We start from the raw sequence: 21,187 nt of genomic DNA on the forward strand, positions 1-21,187 counted from the left end.
GGTCTCCAACTTTAGATCCTCTTGCCTCAGCCTTCTCAGAAGCTCAGACTATAGGCAAGTACTACTACCATGCCTGGTACAATATGATTTTTAAAAAATATTGTGGCAAATATATATAGCATAAAATTTCAGGTATTTGTAAGTATTTATCAGATACATTTATATTGTGCAATCATTACCCACATTCATCTTCAGAACTTTTTCCTCATCCCAAGCTGAAATTCCATATCTACTAAACAGTCACTTCCCTCATCCCCTGGCAACCACCATTCTACTTTCTGTTTCTATGAATTTAGCTCCTTCTAGTTCTTTACTTCATTCATCTGTTGATGGATTTGTGTTGCTAATGATTCTTTTTAATGCTAATGTAGAATTAATTTTTGTAAGGTTAGCCATTTGCAGAGCTGGGAGGGAGAGGTTGAAGTGGAAAAATGCTATTGTTGGTTTGCTGACTTTATTTCTCAAGGCTTTGGTTGCATGATCTATTTTGATAGAAGTCTGAGAAATGACTGACTCACTGAACCCCTTACAGAGTCCATACCTGGTAGAACTCTAGGGGAAAAGAATCTTGCTTCCTAGCCTAATTTTTTACAAGGATAGATGGCTTTTGCTTCCTGTAACTTACTAGTCTTACTTCCTATCCTCTTTCCTTAAGTCTTATGAAAGAGACTCTTTCTGTGATGACAAAACTAGATTCTTGACTTACTTTGCACTGGTCAGGGGCTGAGAGAGTATTCCTGTATAGCTGTGGAGTGATACGCACAATGATCGGCAATGTGGCTGCCAGGGTAGTGTATATAGGAGATAACATAGGTGTGTGTGTATGTGCACATACACACACACATACACACATATGTATATAATATAGGTGACTGTATATAGACATATGTGTATATATCCATCAATGGTAATTGACACAATAATTAAGTTTTTTTGTTTTTTTTTTTTTTTTTTTTTTTGAGCAAGCAACCTTGAAGAAATTAATTAAGGATTATACAATCGTGGTTAAACAACTGTTATTTTGGAGTATTTGTTATTTTTAAAAATTTATTTATGTATTTTTCTTCTAATTTGTTATATATGACAGCAGAATGCATTACAATTCTTATTATACATGAAAAAAAAAAAGAATCTTAACAGAAGAGTTATAACAGCTTAGACAGATTCTTACACTGTCTACTTTTATACAACAGTGACTTTTCTGCCTCTCACCAGGCCCAAATTAGACCTGGAAAGTTTCATGAGCCCAGACATCCTGTGCTTATGCTGGACACAGGGAAGAGAGTAAGAAGAAGAAGCAGTCCCTCAAATGCCTGGATCACTGTCTGTGGTTTATTGGGGAAAGGGATGGTTTATGCTAATGCATCCCCAGTTCTCTCTATATGCTTGAGAGGACTGCAGTGTCTTAGGGTTTTTTTGACCTAGTTGTGTCAATAATGCAGCCATACATCCCCTCAGTATTCCTCACCCAAATCAGCTAACCTCATATTCCTTGCTTCAGTACCTCAGTGTCTTGATACTAGTATATTTAACTGACATTCAGGATGATTTTATGCTGTCAATGTAGTATGAGCAAATTAAATTATTCCATATTAAATTAATAAAGATCACACTTAGTATTCATAAGTTAAGATTGTATAGGCACAGATGCCTAAATCATTATGTTTATACTTTTTGAAGGCCACTATAGGAGGGTAACTAAAAAATGAATTAAAAAAAAATTTAGAGGAACAGACTGAATATAAACGACAGTAGGGGGCACTTGTATGACAGTGTTCAGTTTGAAATTTGGACTTTAACTTCTACTTGTTTCTTGGGGAGTTTATGTTTTTTCCTTATGCAACTTTCTTTATGCAAAACTGACAAATATATTTCTTATAAATACATCTGATGTGGTCAACTTTCTTGACTAAAAATAAATTTTCTTCATAGTATATTAAATTTATTTTTTTCCTTTTAGATGCTTTTTCACAAGTAAGAATTGCTAGAATAAAGAAGTACATTATTTCATTCAACTACAGCTATGTCAACATATAAGGCTTTAAAACTGTCTGAATTGGAGGGCTGGAGATATAGCTCTGTTGGAAGAGTGCTTGCCTTGTATGCACAAGGTCCTGAATTCAAGCCCCAGCACACCCCGCCCCCCCCCAAAAAAAAAAAACCTGTCTGAGCTGGGCATAGTGGTACTCATGTGTAATCCCAGTCACTCAGGAGGCTAAGGCAAGAGGGTTGCAAGTTTAAAGCCAGCCTTAGCAAGTTAGCAAGACCCTAAACAATTTAGTGAGACCCTCTCAAAAAAATAAAAAGGCCTGGAGATGTGGCTCAGTGGTTAAACACCCCTAGGTTCAGTCAGTACCTTCCCACCCCTGCCAAAAAGTAATAATGATAACAATGGGCAATTAACATTCACATAACCTTTTACAAAGTGTTTTCACATATATTAGCTCTTTTGAACCTCACAGATAGATTATTATTCCTGTGTTACAGCTGAGGAAACTAAGGCTCAGAAAGGTTGTTTGCCTAAAGTCACCCATAGCTGGGCCTGAACCTAAATCTTGTGACCTCAAACCCCATGTTCTTTCCACTAAATGGTGTTATCTTATGATTCTTATCACTTGCTACTGTGTGTTATATAGTTACTTGTGTAAATGTCATATCTAGTTCACTACTTTACACTGTGCTTAAATGCCTTATTCTTTGTATCCTTCATATCTCATAGCACAGGATATTACATATAACAAGGCATCAATAAACACTTGTTGAGAGGCTGATGATGAGTTGGGAAGACATTGATGAATGCATGTGCTCAGCACAGTGCTTGACACATACATGCCTAATATTTGTTATATTTAATTGTAAAATGAGTCAAAGCATAGTTAATAAGAACTTATATAACAGGCTGGGTACAGTGACCAGCAAGGCTGAGCACAAGTTCAAGACCAGCCTGGGCAACTTTGTGAGAGACCCGGTTTCAAAGTAAAAAATAAAAAGGGCTGGGGATTAGCTCAATAGTACAGCATCTCTTGAGTTTAATCCTCAGTAATGAAAAAAAAATGTTTATATGGCATTTACTAAGTGCCAGACACTATTACAAATGCTTTATATAATATTAAGTACTTGAACTCAGGCTTCACACACACTAGGCCAGTGTTCTACCTTTGAGCTATACCCTTTTTTTGTGTGTGTGTGGGCAATTGAATTTAGGGACAGTCGGCCACTGAGCTACATCCCCGCCCTATTTTGTATTTTATTTAGAGACAGGGTCTTCACTGGGTTGTTTAGCTCCTTGCTTTTGCTGAGTCTGGCTTTGAACTTGCGATCTTCCTGTTTCAAGCTTGTGAGCCACTGGGATCACAGGTGTGTGACCCCGTGCCTGGCTTGAGCTATACCCTTTTAATGTTATTTTGAGACAGGGTCTCACTAAGTTGTCCAGACTGGCTTGAACTTGGAATTCTCCTGCCTCAGCCTCCCAAGTAGCTGGGATTAAAGGTGTGTGTCACTATGCCCAGCTTGATATTAATTTAATTCTTACAACCTATCTCCATTTTTCACTATATGAAATTCTCTCTCTCTCTCTCTCTCTCTCTCTCTCTATCTCTATCTATCTCTATCTCTATCTCTATCTCTATCTCGGTATAGGGGATTGAACCCATGGGTGCTTTACCATTAAGCCACATCCCCAGGCCTTTTATTTTTATTTTGAGGCAGGGTTTCGCTAAGTTGCTGAATCTGGCCTTGAACTTGCAATCCTCCTGCCTGAGCTTCCTGAGTTGCTTAGATCCATGTGTGTGCCACTGTGCCCAGGTATTTTCCATTTGATGAAACTGAGGAACAGAAAGACATAATGACTTGCTACACATAGATGGTAGGCAGCAGAGCTGGGTTTCACACTAACAGGCAGTCTGGCTGTATAATCTACATATACTCTATTATGCTATAATCGGTGTTCAGGATATTTTTGCACTGATAAGTTTTTTCTGCACTCCTCTCTGTCTTGGGTGTGGCTTAAATATGGAAAAGCCAAAGCACCACAGCTTGAGAATTACATTCCTTTGGTTCTTAAACTTGATTCTGCATCAGAATCACCTGAAGGACTTGTTGAGATAGCTCGCTGGATCCCACCCCAGTTCTGCTCAGCCTGTACTGAGTCTGGGGTGGGGCTTAAGAATTTATGTTTTTAACAAGTTCCCAGGAGATGCTGATGTTGCTGGTCTAGGGAAAACTGGTGTAGGGAATTGGGGTTAAGAGCATGGACTATGGCTGATAGGATTTCAATCTCAGCTTTGCCACTTATTAACAGAATTTAGGCAAGTTCTTGAAAATTTCTGTGCTTCAGTTTTCATGTAAAATATTTTAATGATAGCACCTACATCAGAATTATTATGGAGATTGAAAGAATAATATGTATAAAGTGCTTAAAATGATTCTTGAAGCATTCAGTCTTAGCTATAATAATGATGTTAAGAAATGTTGCTTCCTTTATAGATTTTAGAATCTAGTTATTAAACTAAACCTAATAAAAATTATACAAAATCAGATATTATATGATATGATCCTGACTTGAAAGTGTCGTAGATTCGGAAAGGTGAAGTGTGTCTGTGTTGGGCAAGGGGAGCCAGTGGGGGACCAAAAGGAGGAGAGGTGCATGAACTTAAGAAAATGCCAAGTCCTATGGCTAGGACTGTCAGTGGTTTTGGTTTTACTACAAGAGGACTTGAGGAGGGAAGAGGGAGATGCCTGCAGACTCTCTGCATGAGAGATAACTCACTCCTTTCCCCTTTCTATTTCTTAGAGCTGGTATCTGGTCCCAAGGTGAAGTTCCTGGGAGCACTTGCTTCTGTGGGGAACAATGGCTAAGGAAGTGGTTTTCTGCTAACTTCTGAGGCTGGTTGTGCAACCTTTATCACCACAGCTGCCACACATACTTTTGATTCTTGCTGAGAAAGGCAGTTGTTAGGTTTGGAAGTCTTCAGATTCCAGAGCCAGCTGGACAGCTGACTCTCTGGTAGCCATTTCCCATACTGCCAGCCCTCTGTCACTTCATCTCTCTGGGCTCCTTCTTTGTGACTTTGAAAGTGATATCCTGTATTTAGTAAGCTAGCCAGTAGAAGGGTGAAGGTTGATTGGGGGGAATCTTTTCTACCTTAAAATTCTGGGTGGCAAATGAGATGATGCCTAGTGAATAAGATGTATCCTGTCCCCCAAATTTAACCCCTTACTTATGCTCAAATGACAGCTTACAGTGCTAAGAATGTACCTAGCTCATGGTTGAGAGGCAGTGTTTATTTTTGGGTGTCCTGAGGAAGATATTTGGGAGAAGGAGCAGGGAGACATTCAGCAGCTCCATTTATGGTTGAACAATGCTTGGTATCCTACAGAAGGCACCATATGAACTGTGGGGAAGAGTTCTAGCATTCTGATTATTCACCTCTTGCTCCCTTCATTCAGGAATGATTAGGGGCACCTCATTAGCCATCAGAGTGGAACAAGTATTTCCTGGACTCAAACGAGTCTCAGACCCTCATCCTGGGCGTTTTCTGTTCTCCCAGGCTGTTGAATCACCACCTAGGAATGGCAGTAGCCAGGTTTCTGCTTAGAGCACCTGGAGCGCTCTTGGCATACTGTATTGTTGACTTGTCTTGGTCTCCTAGACACGACTTGGGCCTCTTCAGGCCGTTGAAGCTATGATAGGCTGAGTCTTAGCTCTCCCTCCCAGCTTGTTCCACAATGCACTGACTGACCTACTTTTCAGGGACAATTAAGTGTTTGTGAGCAAAGGAAGGCGGTGACCCAAGTAAAGGTGAACCAGAGCTGCATTAAACAAACATTTGGAGTTACTTTTTCCATCTGACACAGCAGAGTCCATCTCAGTCCAAATGGAATGGCAGACTGGGCTGGTGTGGGGGCCAAATTCTAGATGGCCAACCAACTCTTGAATTCCTATTCTTTTTCTTCATGTACTTTAATGTCAAAGTTATCTTTCACAATTATTATCCCCTGGGACTTTTAGATGAAGGAGAGGTTTACAAGGAAGTTGGGACTTTTAGAATGAATTGTCAGGAAAGCCACAATCTGTTTTAGTGGAAGTGTTCTGATTAATTTACATCCTTTCTGAGAAGGTTGGAATCTCTTTTTTTCTTTTTGTACCAGGCTGGAACAATAGACTAGAAGGGATCCTAGATCTTTAGAGAAAAGTAAATAGCTTGTTTAGGTTTTCCTGTCTTTATAAGGCAAAGGATAAAGATTTAACCTACTTACTTCTCTTTCTTCCTCCCTTCCTCCCATCCCCCTTTCTCTCCCTCTCTTTTTCTCTTCCTGGATTGAACACCAGGGCCTTGTACATGCTGGGTAAGCTCTCTACCACTGAGCCACACTTTAGCCTGCAACCTTTCAATTTGCAGTGAAAGGAAATGAATTTTCTTTCTTACCTTGATCCTGGATGTCCCTTACTTTATCAGGCTCCAATTTCTGCTTCCCTATTCAATATAATTATTATGTTCCAGTTGTTCTTGTTGCTGTACTTTACCACTGCAGGAAGGATCCAAGGCCCTGAGAAGGACTGTGACTCTTGCCCTATAGTGACTGGCTCCAAGACCCTGAAGGTTCTAAACTAGCAGTTGAGCAGTTTCTTTTCTTTTTTTGGTACTGGGATTGATCCCAGAGGTGCTTAACCATGAGTCACATTCCCAGCCCTTCTATTTTATATTTTGAGACAGGTCTCACTAAGTTGCTTAGGGCTTTGTGAAATTGCTGAGGCTGGCTTTGAACTTGTGATCCTCCTGCCTCAGCCTCCTGAGCACTGGGATTATAAGGGTGCACCGCCATGCCCGATCAATTTCTTAAATTTATTTTCAGAAACCCCATCCATACTTGTAAGTACTCCAGTAAATCTCTCAGTCAATAAAAAGAAAAGTTATTGATCTTATGCCCAGAATGCTGATCAAATTTCATAGTTAAGGAAGGAAGAAGTTTAGGAGGGGAACCCTACCCTGGCACTCTCTCATTGGAGTTTCCTTATACTAACCTGTGGGGTGTCAGACCCATTTAAAGAACCAGTTTATGTATCAGAACATGGCCTAGAAGTGAGCATGGCATCATTTTTGATCTTTTAGATAGCTACATATTTTGAGGGAAGTGTATTTTAGGTGACCTGAAATTGCTCTATTCTTCTTGAAAATCCCAGAATGTGGTCACAGTCTCTTTTCTTCCACTTATATTTCTTTTTGCCTGTGAAACCTGGTCTCTGCTGTTTTCCAGTCTACTAGCCCATTTCTGCTGGACAACCCTTGCATAAATATTCTCAGATCCCTTTCCTTCTTTCTCACTATCCTCCCTTTCGCCAGGGATGGACCCATGTTCATTTTCTCCACTGAGCTACTGAGTGCTACTGTATAGCTCTGTGCTGACTGACTCCTTTGCAGATTCAGAAGCGTCAGCCACAACTTGGTTCTCACTACCCTGAAATCTATTTATTCTTTTCTGGTTGACTCCCCTGCCTTTTCTCTGCAGCAGCTTTTCCAGACTTCCACCACACTCCTCAAACATGCTACTCCACCCTACCTTGTAAATTCACAACATGTCATTTAGCTTTTACTTTCCACACCTTTACCACTCAGTTTATCTGCAATCTTCACCAGTTCTCACCTCATTCCCTCCCGTTTCAGAGGCTGGTCTCTGAGAAGAGGTACACATATTTTGTATTCTTAGTCTTTTCTCCCTAGCATCTCTGTAAGTTTTCTCTGCAGAAGTTGTACCATGTGGTTGAGTTTTTATACTTCATTGAGAGGTTTTTTTCCTTGCCTTTAGTAGGTTTCGTGTTAGAATGATTTAATGAAAGCTGTGCTTTAATTTTTTTTTTGTAGCTGTAGATGGATAGCATGCCTTTATTTGTTTCATTTTTATGCAGTGCTAAGGATCAAACCCAGTGCTTCACATATGTTAGGCAAGTGCTTTTGTCACTGATCTACAGCCCCAGCCCCAAAGGCTATGCATTAGGAAAATCAATTTGGCAGCATGTATAGCATGTATTGGAGGAGAGGGAGAGAAAGAAGTTTTTTTCAAGGCTCTTTTTGCAATTGAAATTAGAGGTAGTGAGGATAGACAGGAGAGGGTGATTATGAGAGGCATTGGAAAAGCAATAGTCCTTGCTAGTGGGTTGGGAAGAGAATGTTGTCATTCTGCAAGTGGGAAAGTGAAAGGAGGATTGGTTTTGAGAAGAGAAATATGAATTCACTTTCAGTAACTTGATTCTGGCTGCCATGACGTGCCCAGGTGGAATGTCAGCAGGCCAATTGGCACTGCAGAACAGCACTTAGAAGAATCGGGGTTCAGTCATCTCAGCTTGATATTGAAAGCCTCTCTGACTGCTTTCCAGCCCTCTTTCCAGCTACTTCACTCACTCCATCTACCATTCAAAATCTTACGCATTGTTAATAGCCTGCCCCAAAGTCCTCTAGGAAACCTTTTCTGATCATTCCACTGAGGGCTACTTTCTAGTTTCCTAAATGCTAATTAATAGTCATTTTTTTCCTGTACCTTTTTTTGTACCTTAGCATTCTTTTTGTGTGTATTCTTTTCTTCTACAAGATTGGAAGTTACCAGAATTTGCAGGGAGTTATATTGTAAACTCTTTTATCTCCCACATTGTCAGCTCTGTATTTTGCACATAAGTGTCTAAAAATATTTGGTGATTTATGGAGTAAATGGAACCTGCTTTAAAGTTGGGTGGTCATCATGCTGTACCTAATACATAATAAAGTATAAATATTATTTTATGTGCTTTCTTTCTATTTATTTTTCTCAAATAATCAGATTATAATGGGAGGGGAAATGGAAAACTAGAGATGTTAAGTGAGAATCACCTTTTACAGACCTGTTCTTTGTTGCCCTCAATAGGTGTGGGTTTTTTTTTTTTTTTTTTTTTTTTTTTTTTTTTTGTGGAAACAGGGTCTTACTAAGTTGCTAAGGGTCTTGCTAAGTTGTTGAGGCTGGACTGAATCTTTCAATCCTCTTGCTTCAGTCTTCCAAGTCACTGGGATTACAGGCATGTACCACCATGCCTGTTTAACCTCAAGTTTTTTTGTTTTGTTTTAAAATACTGGTGATTGAACCCAGGGGTATTTTACCACTGAGCTATATCCCCAGCCCTTTTTCTTTTCTTTTCTTTTTTTTTTTTTTTAATTTTGAGACAGGGTCTTGCTAAGTTGCTTAGGGCCTGGTTAAATTTCTGAGGCTGGTCTTGAACTTGCGATTCTTCTGCTTCAGCCTCCTTAATTGCTGGAATTACAGCCACTACACCTGGCTACCCTCAGAAGTCTTTAGAATGGAATATACTTGCCCTTTAGCTTCCAACTTCCTCTGCTCTGCTGACATTGCTGTTGTCAAGATCACTAATCACCTCCTAATTGCCAGATCCAATGGTAATTTTTCAGCTCTGGTCTTACTTGACCTTTCTGGGTACTTGACACTATGAAATTCTCCATCTTCTTTAAACGTTTCTCCTTCTTTAACCTTTATGGCTTCATCCTCTCCCTGTCTTCTTCCTTCCTCATTTACTGGTTTATCTTCCTTTACTGACCTTTAGATAAAGGTGCTTTCTATAATTTTGTCTTTGGCCATCTACATTGTTGTTGATGATCTTGTTTATACTCACTGCCTCAACTGCTGTGGTGATTGGGGGCCAGGTTTCTTTCCTGAGTTCCAGACATTTAACCTGAAACTGGAGGACTTCACTTGAATCTTGTGGGTGTCTTTTATTCAAAATATTGCATACTGAACCTTCCGTTTTCATTCTGGCAAATCTGCTTTTCTCTCTCTCATTCCTTGCTTTATTTAAAGAACTAGCTGGGGTATGGCTTAATGGTAGATCATTTGCCTGGCATGCTCAAGGATCTGGGTTTGATCCCCAGGCCTGCAAAAAAACAAACAAACAAACAACAACAACAACAAAAAACCAAAACAAAACAAAAACCCCAAACTTTATTTAAGGCACTACCTTCTACCAGCCACACAAGTGAGATATTTGGGAATCATTTGAAAATCTTCCCTGTTTCCATTCACCCTACTCAAAACAGTGATTAAATGTGGTATAATTCCATTTCAGATATCAAATCCCTCCCTTTCTTCTGATCTCTATACTACTCTCTTAGTTCAGATTCTATTGTTTCTCAATAGATCACTGCAATAGTGTCTTGATTGGTCACTGCAATAGTGTCTTGATTGGTCCCCTTTCTCCTTTCTTGCTCCTTTTCGCTAGTGCCAGAATGCTTTTTCTTAAATTAAAATCTGATATTAAAAATATTCCAAGCTTAAACTTTTACAACTTTTAAAAATTTTAATTAATTAATTAATTTTTATATGGTGCTGAGGATCAAACCCAGTGCCTCACACTTGCTAGGCAAGTGCTCTACTACTGAGCTACAACCCTTAAACAATTAATTTTTGATTAGTTTGTATATTCACGTAGTTGAATATTAAAAAGGTACATTAAGATATATAGTGAAAAATCTTATGCCACCCAGCCACACTTTCCCATTCTATGGAGACAATAAGTATAAACATTTTCCAGTGTTTTCTTCCAGAGGTATGTTTATTTATTCATTTAAGAAATGAATTCAAATATTTACTGAGCATCTATTGTGTGCCAGGTTTTGGGGATAATGAACAAAACCCACCCAAATCCTTGTCTTTATGGATAGATTCTTCCCTCCTTAAAAACAAACAAGCAACAACAACAAAACCATAAATGAGAAGATAGCATATACTCTGTTCTGTACTTGTTTTACTTATTATGTCTTGAAGATTAATCCATATTAGCATATAAAGACTTTTTTCCCCTGTTGCTTATCATTCTGTTTTATGGATATACTGTCCTATATTTAGCCGTTTCCCTAATGGTGGGGAATTAAGGTATTACCATTGTTTTGCTGTTATAAAATGCTACAGTGGAAAGCCTTGTACATTTGTCATTTTCCATGTTCATATCTTCAGGGAAAAATTTTAGATGTAGAATTGTTGGGTCAAAGTGTATGCACATTTGTAAATGTGATAAATAATTTGGTCCATTGCTTTAATTTTTAAAAAATTTTGTTATGAATATTTTAAGCATACAGACGAGTACAGATGATACCATTGCAAATAAAAATGTGCTCCCTACTTATTAAACAGATGTTGACACCCTCACTGAGATTCTGTTTGTTAGGTACCTTTAGCACTTCCTTACCATTCTGATAGTCTCCCAACAGACTTCTCAGAACTCATACTTTGCCATCCTAGAGTCACTGCCATGTCTCCTATCCAGGACATTGTTTTTAAATATAACTTCATTGTTAGCAAAGGATATCTTCAAAGGAAAATACCATTGTAGTATTTTTAGTGTCTGGAATCTGACCTTTCAAAAATGTTTATTTTGCCTCTTTCCTGTGCTCAAAAGCAACAAAAGAATGCTACTGGAAGTTGATGGCCTGTGTTTTTGGACACTTGTTTGATTTTTCTGGAAGAGGAGCCCAGGTGAATTAAACCAGCATGCACTTTTCTTCTCCTTGGTCTGTCAGAATAACCAAATGTGTTCACCTAAGCAGATGTCTGTGTTTAGCTGATTGGAGTTACAACTGTGTCCTCTGGGTTCTGTTAGAGTTGATGACAGAAACTGTTCTTGGAGGAGCTGAGAAGCTGTTGACCTGTGTCACACCTGGATACTTGGGACTATCCCAGTATGCTTTTGTTGAAATAAATTTTCTTTCCTCTCATCTCTGTACTGGAAGTCTATAACCCTATTCCAGTGATGTGTGATTCTCACTTCTGGTCTTTTCCTTAGGTCTTCAGAATACCTGGCAGTGAGACTTTTAGGTTATTTTGTGATTGGGTAAACTAAGAGGGAAAGCTTAATAAGTCGCAGGAGGCACTGGAATCTGAGGTCATGTAGATACAGGCTCACCAGATTATGTATTTTTGCCTTCATTCTCAACTGTTGTGTTTCTTATCTCATTTGGTCTTTAGTTTTATATAACCAGTGTAGCGAGGAAAGAACTCAGGAGGCATCCATTTCTTCATGGACCATATGGCCAAAAAGAAAAGGACTAAGGAGAGTGAGCTGATATGGGGGTCTATAGCATAAGACACAGGTTCCCTTTAAACTCATTGTCAGGCCCTGTAGTGTAGGTCTAATCCACACCCGGCCTGGGGTGGGCACATAGTGGGTGGAATTTTGGTCACATCTGTACTTAGTTCCCTTTAAAGCCTCCTTTGGTCTTGCCATTTCAGTCCTTTGTTTAAGCATTAGACCTGACTTCTTTTGTCTTCTGTTCCTCAGCCTTGCAGAGGCAACTTTGGCCCTGGGACAGCCTTTTCTTCAAATGGCAAACTCATTTTCTCTCCTGCCAACCAGAAGTACAAGGTGTAATTCAACCCTTTTCTACCTCAGACACTGCTGCCAGGGGGAGGCAATGAAGAAAGTGATCTTTGTAGCTCCCTGAATAGGACCCCGAACCTGGTAGTCATTTTGTTACTGGCTTCTTAAGTCACTGAAGACATTTTTGCCCTCCTCTAAGGCCAACAGCTGCTTTGGGGTAATAGTGACAATGGCTATCAGGGTATCAATTCTTCCTTGAAGAAAACTAATGCATTTTTATGAAGGGAATTGCTTTTTGTGTCCCTGAGCCTTATGCCTGAAGAGGAACAGTTAGAAGTCAGCTATGCCTTTAGGTTGATGACCCCATGACCCTCATCTCCCCTGAATCTGAGGACATTTGCATTTTTTTCCCCTCCCTGGTGTCTCTCCAGAGACTCTCAGTTCTGTATCTCCAGCACCTAAGTCAATGCCTGTTACCTGGTAAGCATGTGACAAGCATATGTTCAATAAATGATTGAATGAATTCCTTAATTTAGTTGTTCAGACTAGTTTCACTTACCTGATAAGTGTTTTGTGGGAAGTGGACTTTTGCTTTTAGGAGGATTGCTTCAAGGGAATTATGAGGGTACTGGTTTCTAGAGAGTTTTTTTTTTTTTTTTTTTTTTGGAAGGGGGGGGGAGAGCTTCAAATTAGGACTTGATCAGTCTCTCTTCATCAGCCTAGGTCTTTCTTCTCAATTGTCAGTGTACTAGCAAACTTGCTTTCTTATTTCAGGGGTAGTATCTTAAACCTGACTCAGGCCTTCTTTTCACCTGATCTCTATTCCTTAGGCTACTTTTTAACAGTCATCCTGTCATTGTAGAGTCAGAAGTCCTCAGACTCATGCCTCATGCAGCTTAGTCTGGATTTGCTGATCTGGCTGCATTCAGTCAAGTTTCACTCAGCTCCTAGGTGCCTGTGCTCTGTAAGGGCTGTTGGAGACAGTGGACCTTTTTTCCCCTTTGTCAGCAGCTGGCCAGAGAGTGCCTATAAACTGCCAGATCTAAAGCCATTTACTTTTGTCTCTCTGTGTCTGAAACTTAGGGCAGAATCTCTCTTCTCTCAAAGTTACCTCTTGATTCACCTTTGTGAAGCTTATTGGAAGATAAAAGATAAACAACCACAAAGAGCATATAGAGGGCTGGGGTTGTAGCTCCGTGGTAGAGTGCTTGCCTGTGAGGCACTGGTTCAATCCTCAGCACCATAAATAAATAGATAGATAGATAGATAGATAGATAGATAGATAGATAGATAGATAGATAGATAGATAGATAAACAAACAAACAAAATAAAGGTCCACTGATAACTTAAAAAAAAAAAAAGCATATAGAAGCATATAGACCATGGTGCTTTAAAATGCTGTTTCTGGGAAAGTTCCTGTGTCTAAGAAAGCAACTGGAGTCCAGACTATCACACTTCCCTCTCCAAGAAGCTCAGTTTGGAACCATCACTTATTTCGTAATTCCAAACATCCTTGTTTTCTGTTTAATTTTTATCTGATAAAATGTTATTAAACAATTTTAATGGCGAAATACATAGGAAATGACAAACTACCATGTGTTACCTTTTAAATGCACTTAGTTCAAGTGGCTATTTTAAGTCAGTTGTTCCTGCTGTTAGATTGCTATTAGTATGCCTTCCTCCTTGAGGTGGGCGGAGTCTCTCATTAGAACTCTCAGAAGGAACCAGCTCTTCTCTGGCTGATTGATCATTCCTTTTTATATTATTGCTTTCAACATTGATATTCAGATTGCACTTATTAATTGATACCAGTTCATGACACAGAAGAAGTCTTTTTACCTGAGTTCATTGACTCCTTTCCATTAGTAAACAGAAGTTTTTATGTCCAAGAACTAGAATTTTATAAGAATTTGGGGCTCTTGTTCATATAGCATTAATAGCAAAGTCAAGTCATAAGCTATCTAGGTATTGACTCTACAACCATAGTTCTTTCCACTGTACTCTATTATTTGTCTTTTCCTAGAGAAATAAGTAGAATAACTCAAGGAAAACAGACACATGATCTGAACTGTTGTTTAATGTTTGCCTGAGTTCTTAACCTTGTTTCATAGATGAGGAATTCAGATTCCATGAGGCTCACGTAGCTGTTGGACTAGGTGATTTTAAAGATACTGTGATTCTAACAATAGTACATTGTAGAATCTATATTTATTGCTTACTGTATCCTACTGTCTAACTTAGGTTCTTGAAGCATTAAACTGAATTTTAGCTTTTCTGTCTTGCCTGCTAAAGTGTTCTTTGAGAAAACAAGCCATGTATTTATGTACCCCCCCAAACTACTAATACTCAAATCTATACAAAGTGGCTGACTACCTGTTGGCTAACTCGTAGCATTGGATGGCGCAAAACTTGGGTTGATATATTTTTTCCAGATCATTCAAATTCTTTTTTTCCATATTTTTTTATTGGAACATTATAGTTGTACATAAGGGCTGGTTACTTTTATTATTTAGCAGCAGTTAAAATTACTTAACCTGATTCTTCCCAATGAGTATATTCTCTTTTCTCTTTGTTTTCATGATGCTACTTAGTTTCTCCACCTGCATCCAACCTGTATGATTGGAAGTTTTGCAGAATTTTTTATTTGGCACATTGCAAATTCTGCTGTTGGTCACTGATTGGCAGCCTGTGAGTCAGGTTATCTAAAACACTTTAGGTCTTAGTGGGTAGTGGATTGGGATGGGTGTGTCTCTTTTATGAGTAGTTATTCTAGTGGGGTCTGACTCCATTAATTGCTCCTTGGTTTCTAGGATGTCGAGGCTTTTATGGTACAATGGGCAGGAGTACCAAGCTCAGATTTGGGAAACAGATTATTTCCATGCTGTCTTATTGGCCTCATTTATGACTTTTGAACAGACTATTTAGCCTCCATCTGTTTTATTATGTATAAATGGAAAGCTGCAATTATTTTTGTAAAAATATTTTCAAAGATGAGTATAATCATGCAGATAAGTTGTCTTGAGTTCCTTATAACAAACATGCTATAGAAATTTGAGGCTTTCCCTCTTTTAATTATAGTATGTGTACCTTATCCTAAGAGCCTGTGACTATTGGGTTGATCATCTTTTTGAGACTAATGGAGTAGCAGGAAATTTGCAAAAGTTATTGACACATTAAGGAACTCAAAAACGAATGGGCTAAATGCAATAGTGCCCTGAGCTGGATGTGTGGTGACATTTGGGCTGTATTTTCACCCTTATTATCTCTGGAGAAGGTCGGCCTACCAGATTATTATTCTTTTAGCATTTAGGGAGTGGGTGTAACAGTTTTTGCTGCTTTCCTCTCCCTGTGTTGGATAGGGTTGATAGGAGTCTCCTGTGTGGTGTGGCTGTATTCCAGTCTGTAAACATGACTGCTGTAAGGAGAGTACAGAGTTGGTTGTTTGTTTTGTGAAACCTGTCCCTTTGCCTTGTGATATTTGTACAAGAGCTCCTGTTGTGGTGACATTCTTGTGATGAGTGTGGTCCTTTAAAAACATAGTTCTCAAATATTAAATGAATATTTAACCCTAACTGGTGCCCTGAAAAGCATTTAAGCCTCTCCCTAGAATTTAAGCAAGAGAAACAGTAATCCCTGTGCAGCCTGGACTACAGTCTAGAGAGAAGGTGGCAGATGATAGGCAGGGACTGTTGTTGTCTCCTGGCTCATTTGCCCAAAGGAGGGGCTGATGTCTCCTGGGGAGACATTTCCGCCCTCTGCAACAAACGAGGGTGCACAAAAGGGCTGTAATGTAAAGAGGCTTCTCTAGTGACGACATGTGCATGCATGGTCAAAGTCCAGTTCTCTGGGGCTAGTGGAAGAGGGAGTAGAGATCAGTCGGTTTGCACGCTCTCACTTCTCAGCTGTCACTGCACCATGGTGCCTACTTCCAGCCACTGAACCAACAACGCTGGGCCAGGGCATGAATGCTTACAAGTACCAGAAGTTCCTGGAGGGACTCAACAACCTTAGAGGTACTATAAAGCTTCAGGCTGTCCTTTTGTTTTTGCTAATCATGTGGGTCTTTACTTTCCATTAATAACTTATGAACTTACAAAGTCCTCTTACTCTGAGCTAGTCATATTCATTATGTGTTTAAGGCAGTTATGCAGAAGGAACAGAATTCATCAATGTAATCCTGGGTGAGTAGGTGAGAATCCCCTCAGGTGTGTCTCTTGCTTGAATGGGCATTTGAGAAATGTCTCCTGTTCTCTTGAGCTCAGCAGGGATCAGGGCACTCCCTGTTTTCTTTGAGGCAGTCCAGCAATGTGGGTGGAGGGCTCTTGCCTTGGGTGCTGTAGACTCACGAAGGTGTAGCTAGGTTTCTTGGGCCAGGTTTTCTAGTTGCCTGTGTCTACAAGTGAGTCAGAATCCCATCTGAAGAAATAGGGAGCAGGAAGGGAAGTGGAGGAAGGAATGCAGAATGATGGACTATTGATGCCTTTGTAAAGTGAAAATTAATGATTTTGAAACTTTTTGTTAAAATAATATAAAAGCTCTGAAATTTGAATAGTGTTTTCTTTGCATCATTGACAAACTCCTTACCATAAACGAGAAGAATACAATCAGATGTGATGATGCAGGATTCTTTTTGGCTATTAAGGAGGAAAATGAGTAAAATATTTTACTTCCCTTCTCTAATTAATAGATAGATTATTTCCCTGTGCAGAGGAGGATGCTCAAACATCTCTCTTTCAATCAACAGTCAGGATTCTGGACCCAGAGGGATCATTGCCTGTGGAGAGGGTGGGAGAATGTCATGAGAGGAAAAGGCTTTTGGGGGGATAAGAGGAATGACAGACAGAATGTAGGCAGATAGCTAGGTTTTTTTCCTGCCAGGATATGTGGATATTTTACCTTCTTTGACTAGCTGTTGAAGAACTCCTTTTAGAAAACATGTATGTGAGAAGCTTTGTAGGCTATAAAGGGATATTCAGGTTGAGTGTCCCTACTCTGTAAATCTAGAATCTGAAATGCTCTGAAATCAAACTGTTTTGAGTATCATGTTATCCTTCAAGTTTTAAGATTTAGAGCATTTTTTATTTTGAATTTTGGATTAGGATCCAGTGTTTAACTCATAAAATCTATGCAAATATTCAAAATCCAAAAAAATCCAAAATCTGAAACACATCTGCTGCTAGGCGTTTCATATCAGGCATGTTAAGCCTATACAACTACAAAGTATTGCTATTTAATCTCTAGCTTTTCTTCCCCTTTCTCTCCCCACACCCTGTGTAACCTTCCCAAAACAAACCAACAAACAAATAAACAAACCAACAAACAAAAAACTTCTGACAGCTGGAGTCAATTCCTTCTAAGTTCTGGGCTCTGCAAGCTCATCATGTATCAGTCAGGTTTTTGCAAGAATGAGCCAAATTAACTATTGCTGTCACTTCCCTGTCAAAGGAAGTTTGAAGAGGGCAGAAATAGTCTAGATTCTTCATCCAGTCTCATGGGGGAAGAGAAAGGAAGGAGGAGGCACAGATATCAGTGCTGCTTCTTAGCTGCTCTTCCAGTTTTTGGATCTTGTTAGGGACTATCTGAAGAAAGGTGTTAGAATATTCTATACAAAAGCCCCCCTTTTTACCCTATTTTTGGTGTTGGAGGGATACTTCTATTTTCTAGGGCACAATGCCTGTCCAACAGCAGAAGCCTTTTCCCTCCTTTGTTTATAAAATTTGTAGCAGGATTATCAAACTTAATTAACCTGCATATTTCTTCAGTAAAAGAGGCTCCAAGTAGGAATCCCAGGCCTCTCCTGGAATACTGAGCCTCTTGGTGTGACTTTACAATCTCTTATCCTTAGTTTCATTCTTTTCATAGAAAACTCAATAAGATTTTCTGAAGATGGGTCAGTGGTGGAGTGGGTGGAAACTATGAGATTTATTTGTCCATCCTTTAATTGGAGAATGTAGCTTTTTTGTTGTTTGTTTCAGTTTTGTTATTTTCAAGGGTTTAGTTGAACAGGTAACCTCACTAGGAATGGCCATGGCCTGTGCTAATCAAATATAGCAGGGATCCTGGCACATTGCTGAGACTTTTAGGAGATCACACCATTCATAATTCATTCTGTTGTGAGTTCTTTAGGAACAAAGTGCAGCTGTGACTATATAGAAGGAGGAATCCTTTTTCATTTCCTAAATGAGAGAGTTTTTTTGGTCCTGTTTCCTCTAACCCTCCTGACTTTCTCAGTGGTGTTAATGGAACAGATGGTTCTTGGTTTGATCCTCTTGGGGTATAAAGGTTTGAAATTGTACCTAGAAAATCTTTTGGAAATGGTCATGTTGAAACCAGTTTGGCAATCATGTGTTTCTAGCCCACTATCAGTTGGTTTTTTTCTCCCTCCTCTTTTGCCCTATTTATCCTAGGAATGAATAACATTTCTAGGAATCAATGAGCAGAAGATAAGAAATACCTATCATGGGGAGTGTCCTGTGTGGGGCTAATTCAAAGAGGAGAAAAGACCCTAGCAGCAGCAGCTCCCCACTCTAGACCCTGGGCCTCTCTACCATGTCCTTCTAGTTCCACACCTTTAAGATGAACTCAAAAGCACTCATTGCTGTGGACATTAAATAGGGATGGACATGGACACACACACACACACACACACACACACACACACACACACTTCAGTGTCTGAAGTGAGGTCAAGATTCACCAAGTGGGGCTGGGGATGCTCGCCTGGCATGCGCAGGGCACTGGGTTCGATCCTCAGCACCACATAAAAATAAAATAAAGATGTTGTAACCACTGAAAACTAAAAAATAAATATTAAAAAATTCTCTCTCTCTCTTAAAAAAAAAAAAGATTCACCAAGTGTTAATTCTTTTTTCTTTTTCTTTTTGTAGTTGTAGATGGACAGTATAACTTTATTTACTTATTTTTAAGTGGTGCTGAGGATCAAACCCAGTGTCTCACATGTGCTAGGTAAGCACTCTGCCACTGAGCCCCAGCCCCAGCCCACCAAGTGTTAGTTTTACCTCTTGTTGCTCCTTCCTCTCTCAGAGACTTCTTTGAATCACAGTGAGTCTTTGTACCTGTTTTGCTCCAGGATGAGCTGGAACAGGTTGTGGGTTGTTAGTCCCAGTTATCACCCACATATTTGGCTCCATGCCTTCATCTCACTGTAGGATTGTTAGTATTGTTAAGACTGGACTAGAGCACTAGTTCTTTTTTTTTTTTTTTAAATATATATCTTTAATTTTCAATTCATTTTTATATGGTGCTGAGGTTGGAACCCAGTGCCTCACACATGTGAGGCAAGTGCTCTGCCACTAAGCCACAACCCCAGCCCTAGAGCACTAGTTTTACTAGAAATAATGGTAAGCATTCAGTGAATCTCAGTTGTGGACTAGGCACTGTCTGTACTTTGCATATGTTAACCCATGACATGACTGACCTAAGAACAGGATTCATCTGTCCTGCTAAGGAAATGACAATGCCTGGGAGTATGTCAACTCTAATATTATGATGGTGCTGACCATGTGAAGTAGGGAAGAATGTCCACATCTGACCAATTGTATATATAAAACATACTTAGGTACCTTTTTCTCTCTCTCGAGAGTAGCAATATGGCGCTTTGGAATAAATTTTTTCTCTCCACATTACTCCCCTTGAACTGTGTTTGGTTTCTAATCTTTCATTCAGTGGTATTTGCTTCATTCACATATATATATACTGTATATGGTCTTTTATCTTTAAATTAAAAAATATTATTTTTTTTAGTTGTAGTTGGACACAGTACTTTTATTTTATTTATTTAAATGTGGTGCTGAGGATTGAACCCAGGGCCTTGTAAGTTCTAGATGAGCACTCTACCTCTGAGCCACAACCCCAGCCCTTGTATAATGAACTTTATACATAAAAAAACATAACACAGAGAGTTAGGTACAAACCATTGCCTGTGTCAAACCCTCCTGTGGGTTGAGTTTCACCTACTGTCTACTGATTATGGTGAATAGCTGCTTCCCTTCTTCATTTCACCTATAAATTTGTGTTCTAGAAGGGCTGACTGGAGAGGGTAATTGGCTCCCCTCTTCCTTTAGCTACTGACTTTTGCTTTCCTTGACATGGTTTAGCTTGCAGCCATTCTACCATCTAGTGTGTAACTGTTGAAGGGAGCCCCCTGGGGAATACACATTCATATACATTATTTTTAAAGCTCTGGTCCCTATTTCCTGTGAATTTTTGCTACTCTGATGCCAGGATTGGGATGTAGTACTGCTGCTTCTTCAATACTTAACTCGTATTTTTCAAGCCTGCATAATATGTAGCCATTGGGTAATTTCTCTCATAGTTATGACAGGTTGAACTATCAGCTGAAGTTCTGCTCTTTGGCAGGGCCCAGACCTGTGATATGATTGATAATTGGGGATTAACTAGGGAGGCAAAGAGGTAATGAGGTGAAGAGAAAGTTGTTTTCTAGCTTTTGCTAAACAGAATTTATGATAGGGCTCTGAGATAATGATTGATTTTTTTTTTCCCCCAAGAGCAGTCTACCCCAGTGTATCCATGTATTTTCAAAAATCCTTTCTTCCTTTGCATATACTGTCCTATTCCCTTCAACCTAAAATACTGCTAACTCTTTCTCTTTGCAGCAAACTTGTATTTATCCTTCAGTGCTTACTTTCCCTCATAGTTTTTGTGTTTGCCCTCCCAGGTAAAGTTATTCTCTCTTATTCATCCAGGTTGTCAAAGCACTTTAACCATACTTTTTAGAACATATCACATTTTGTTATGTTATTAGACATTTGATTTTTTTTTCTGTTAGTCTTTACTTTTCTGAGAAGTTTCCTATAA

The 21,187-nt window shown here is 39.3% G+C and overlaps 1 protein-coding gene across 12 annotated transcripts in view; it reads left to right on the forward strand.

The window, feature by feature from the left end:
- LOC101963192 (microtubule actin crosslinking factor 1) overlaps positions 1-21,187 on the forward strand; it is a 347,556-nt gene that overhangs the window by 49,024 nt on the left and 277,345 nt on the right. The window contains exon 1 of one of the 12 annotated variants that reach the window (XM_078025967.1): positions 16,239-16,362. The exons of the other annotated variants lie outside the window; for them this stretch is intronic. Within the exon in view, the coding sequence (XP_077882093.1) occupies positions 16,311-16,362 (52 nt within the window). The 5' untranslated portion in view covers positions 16,239-16,310. Of the gene's footprint in view, positions 1-16,238; positions 16,363-21,187 lie in introns of those variants that run through there. 12 annotated transcript variants of the gene reach the window in all.

Source organism: Ictidomys tridecemlineatus, chromosome 11 (genome assembly GCF_052094955.1).
Source record: "Ictidomys tridecemlineatus isolate mIctTri1 chromosome 11, mIctTri1.hap1, whole genome shotgun sequence".
NCBI lineage: Eukaryota > Metazoa > Chordata > Mammalia > Rodentia > Sciuridae > Ictidomys > Ictidomys tridecemlineatus.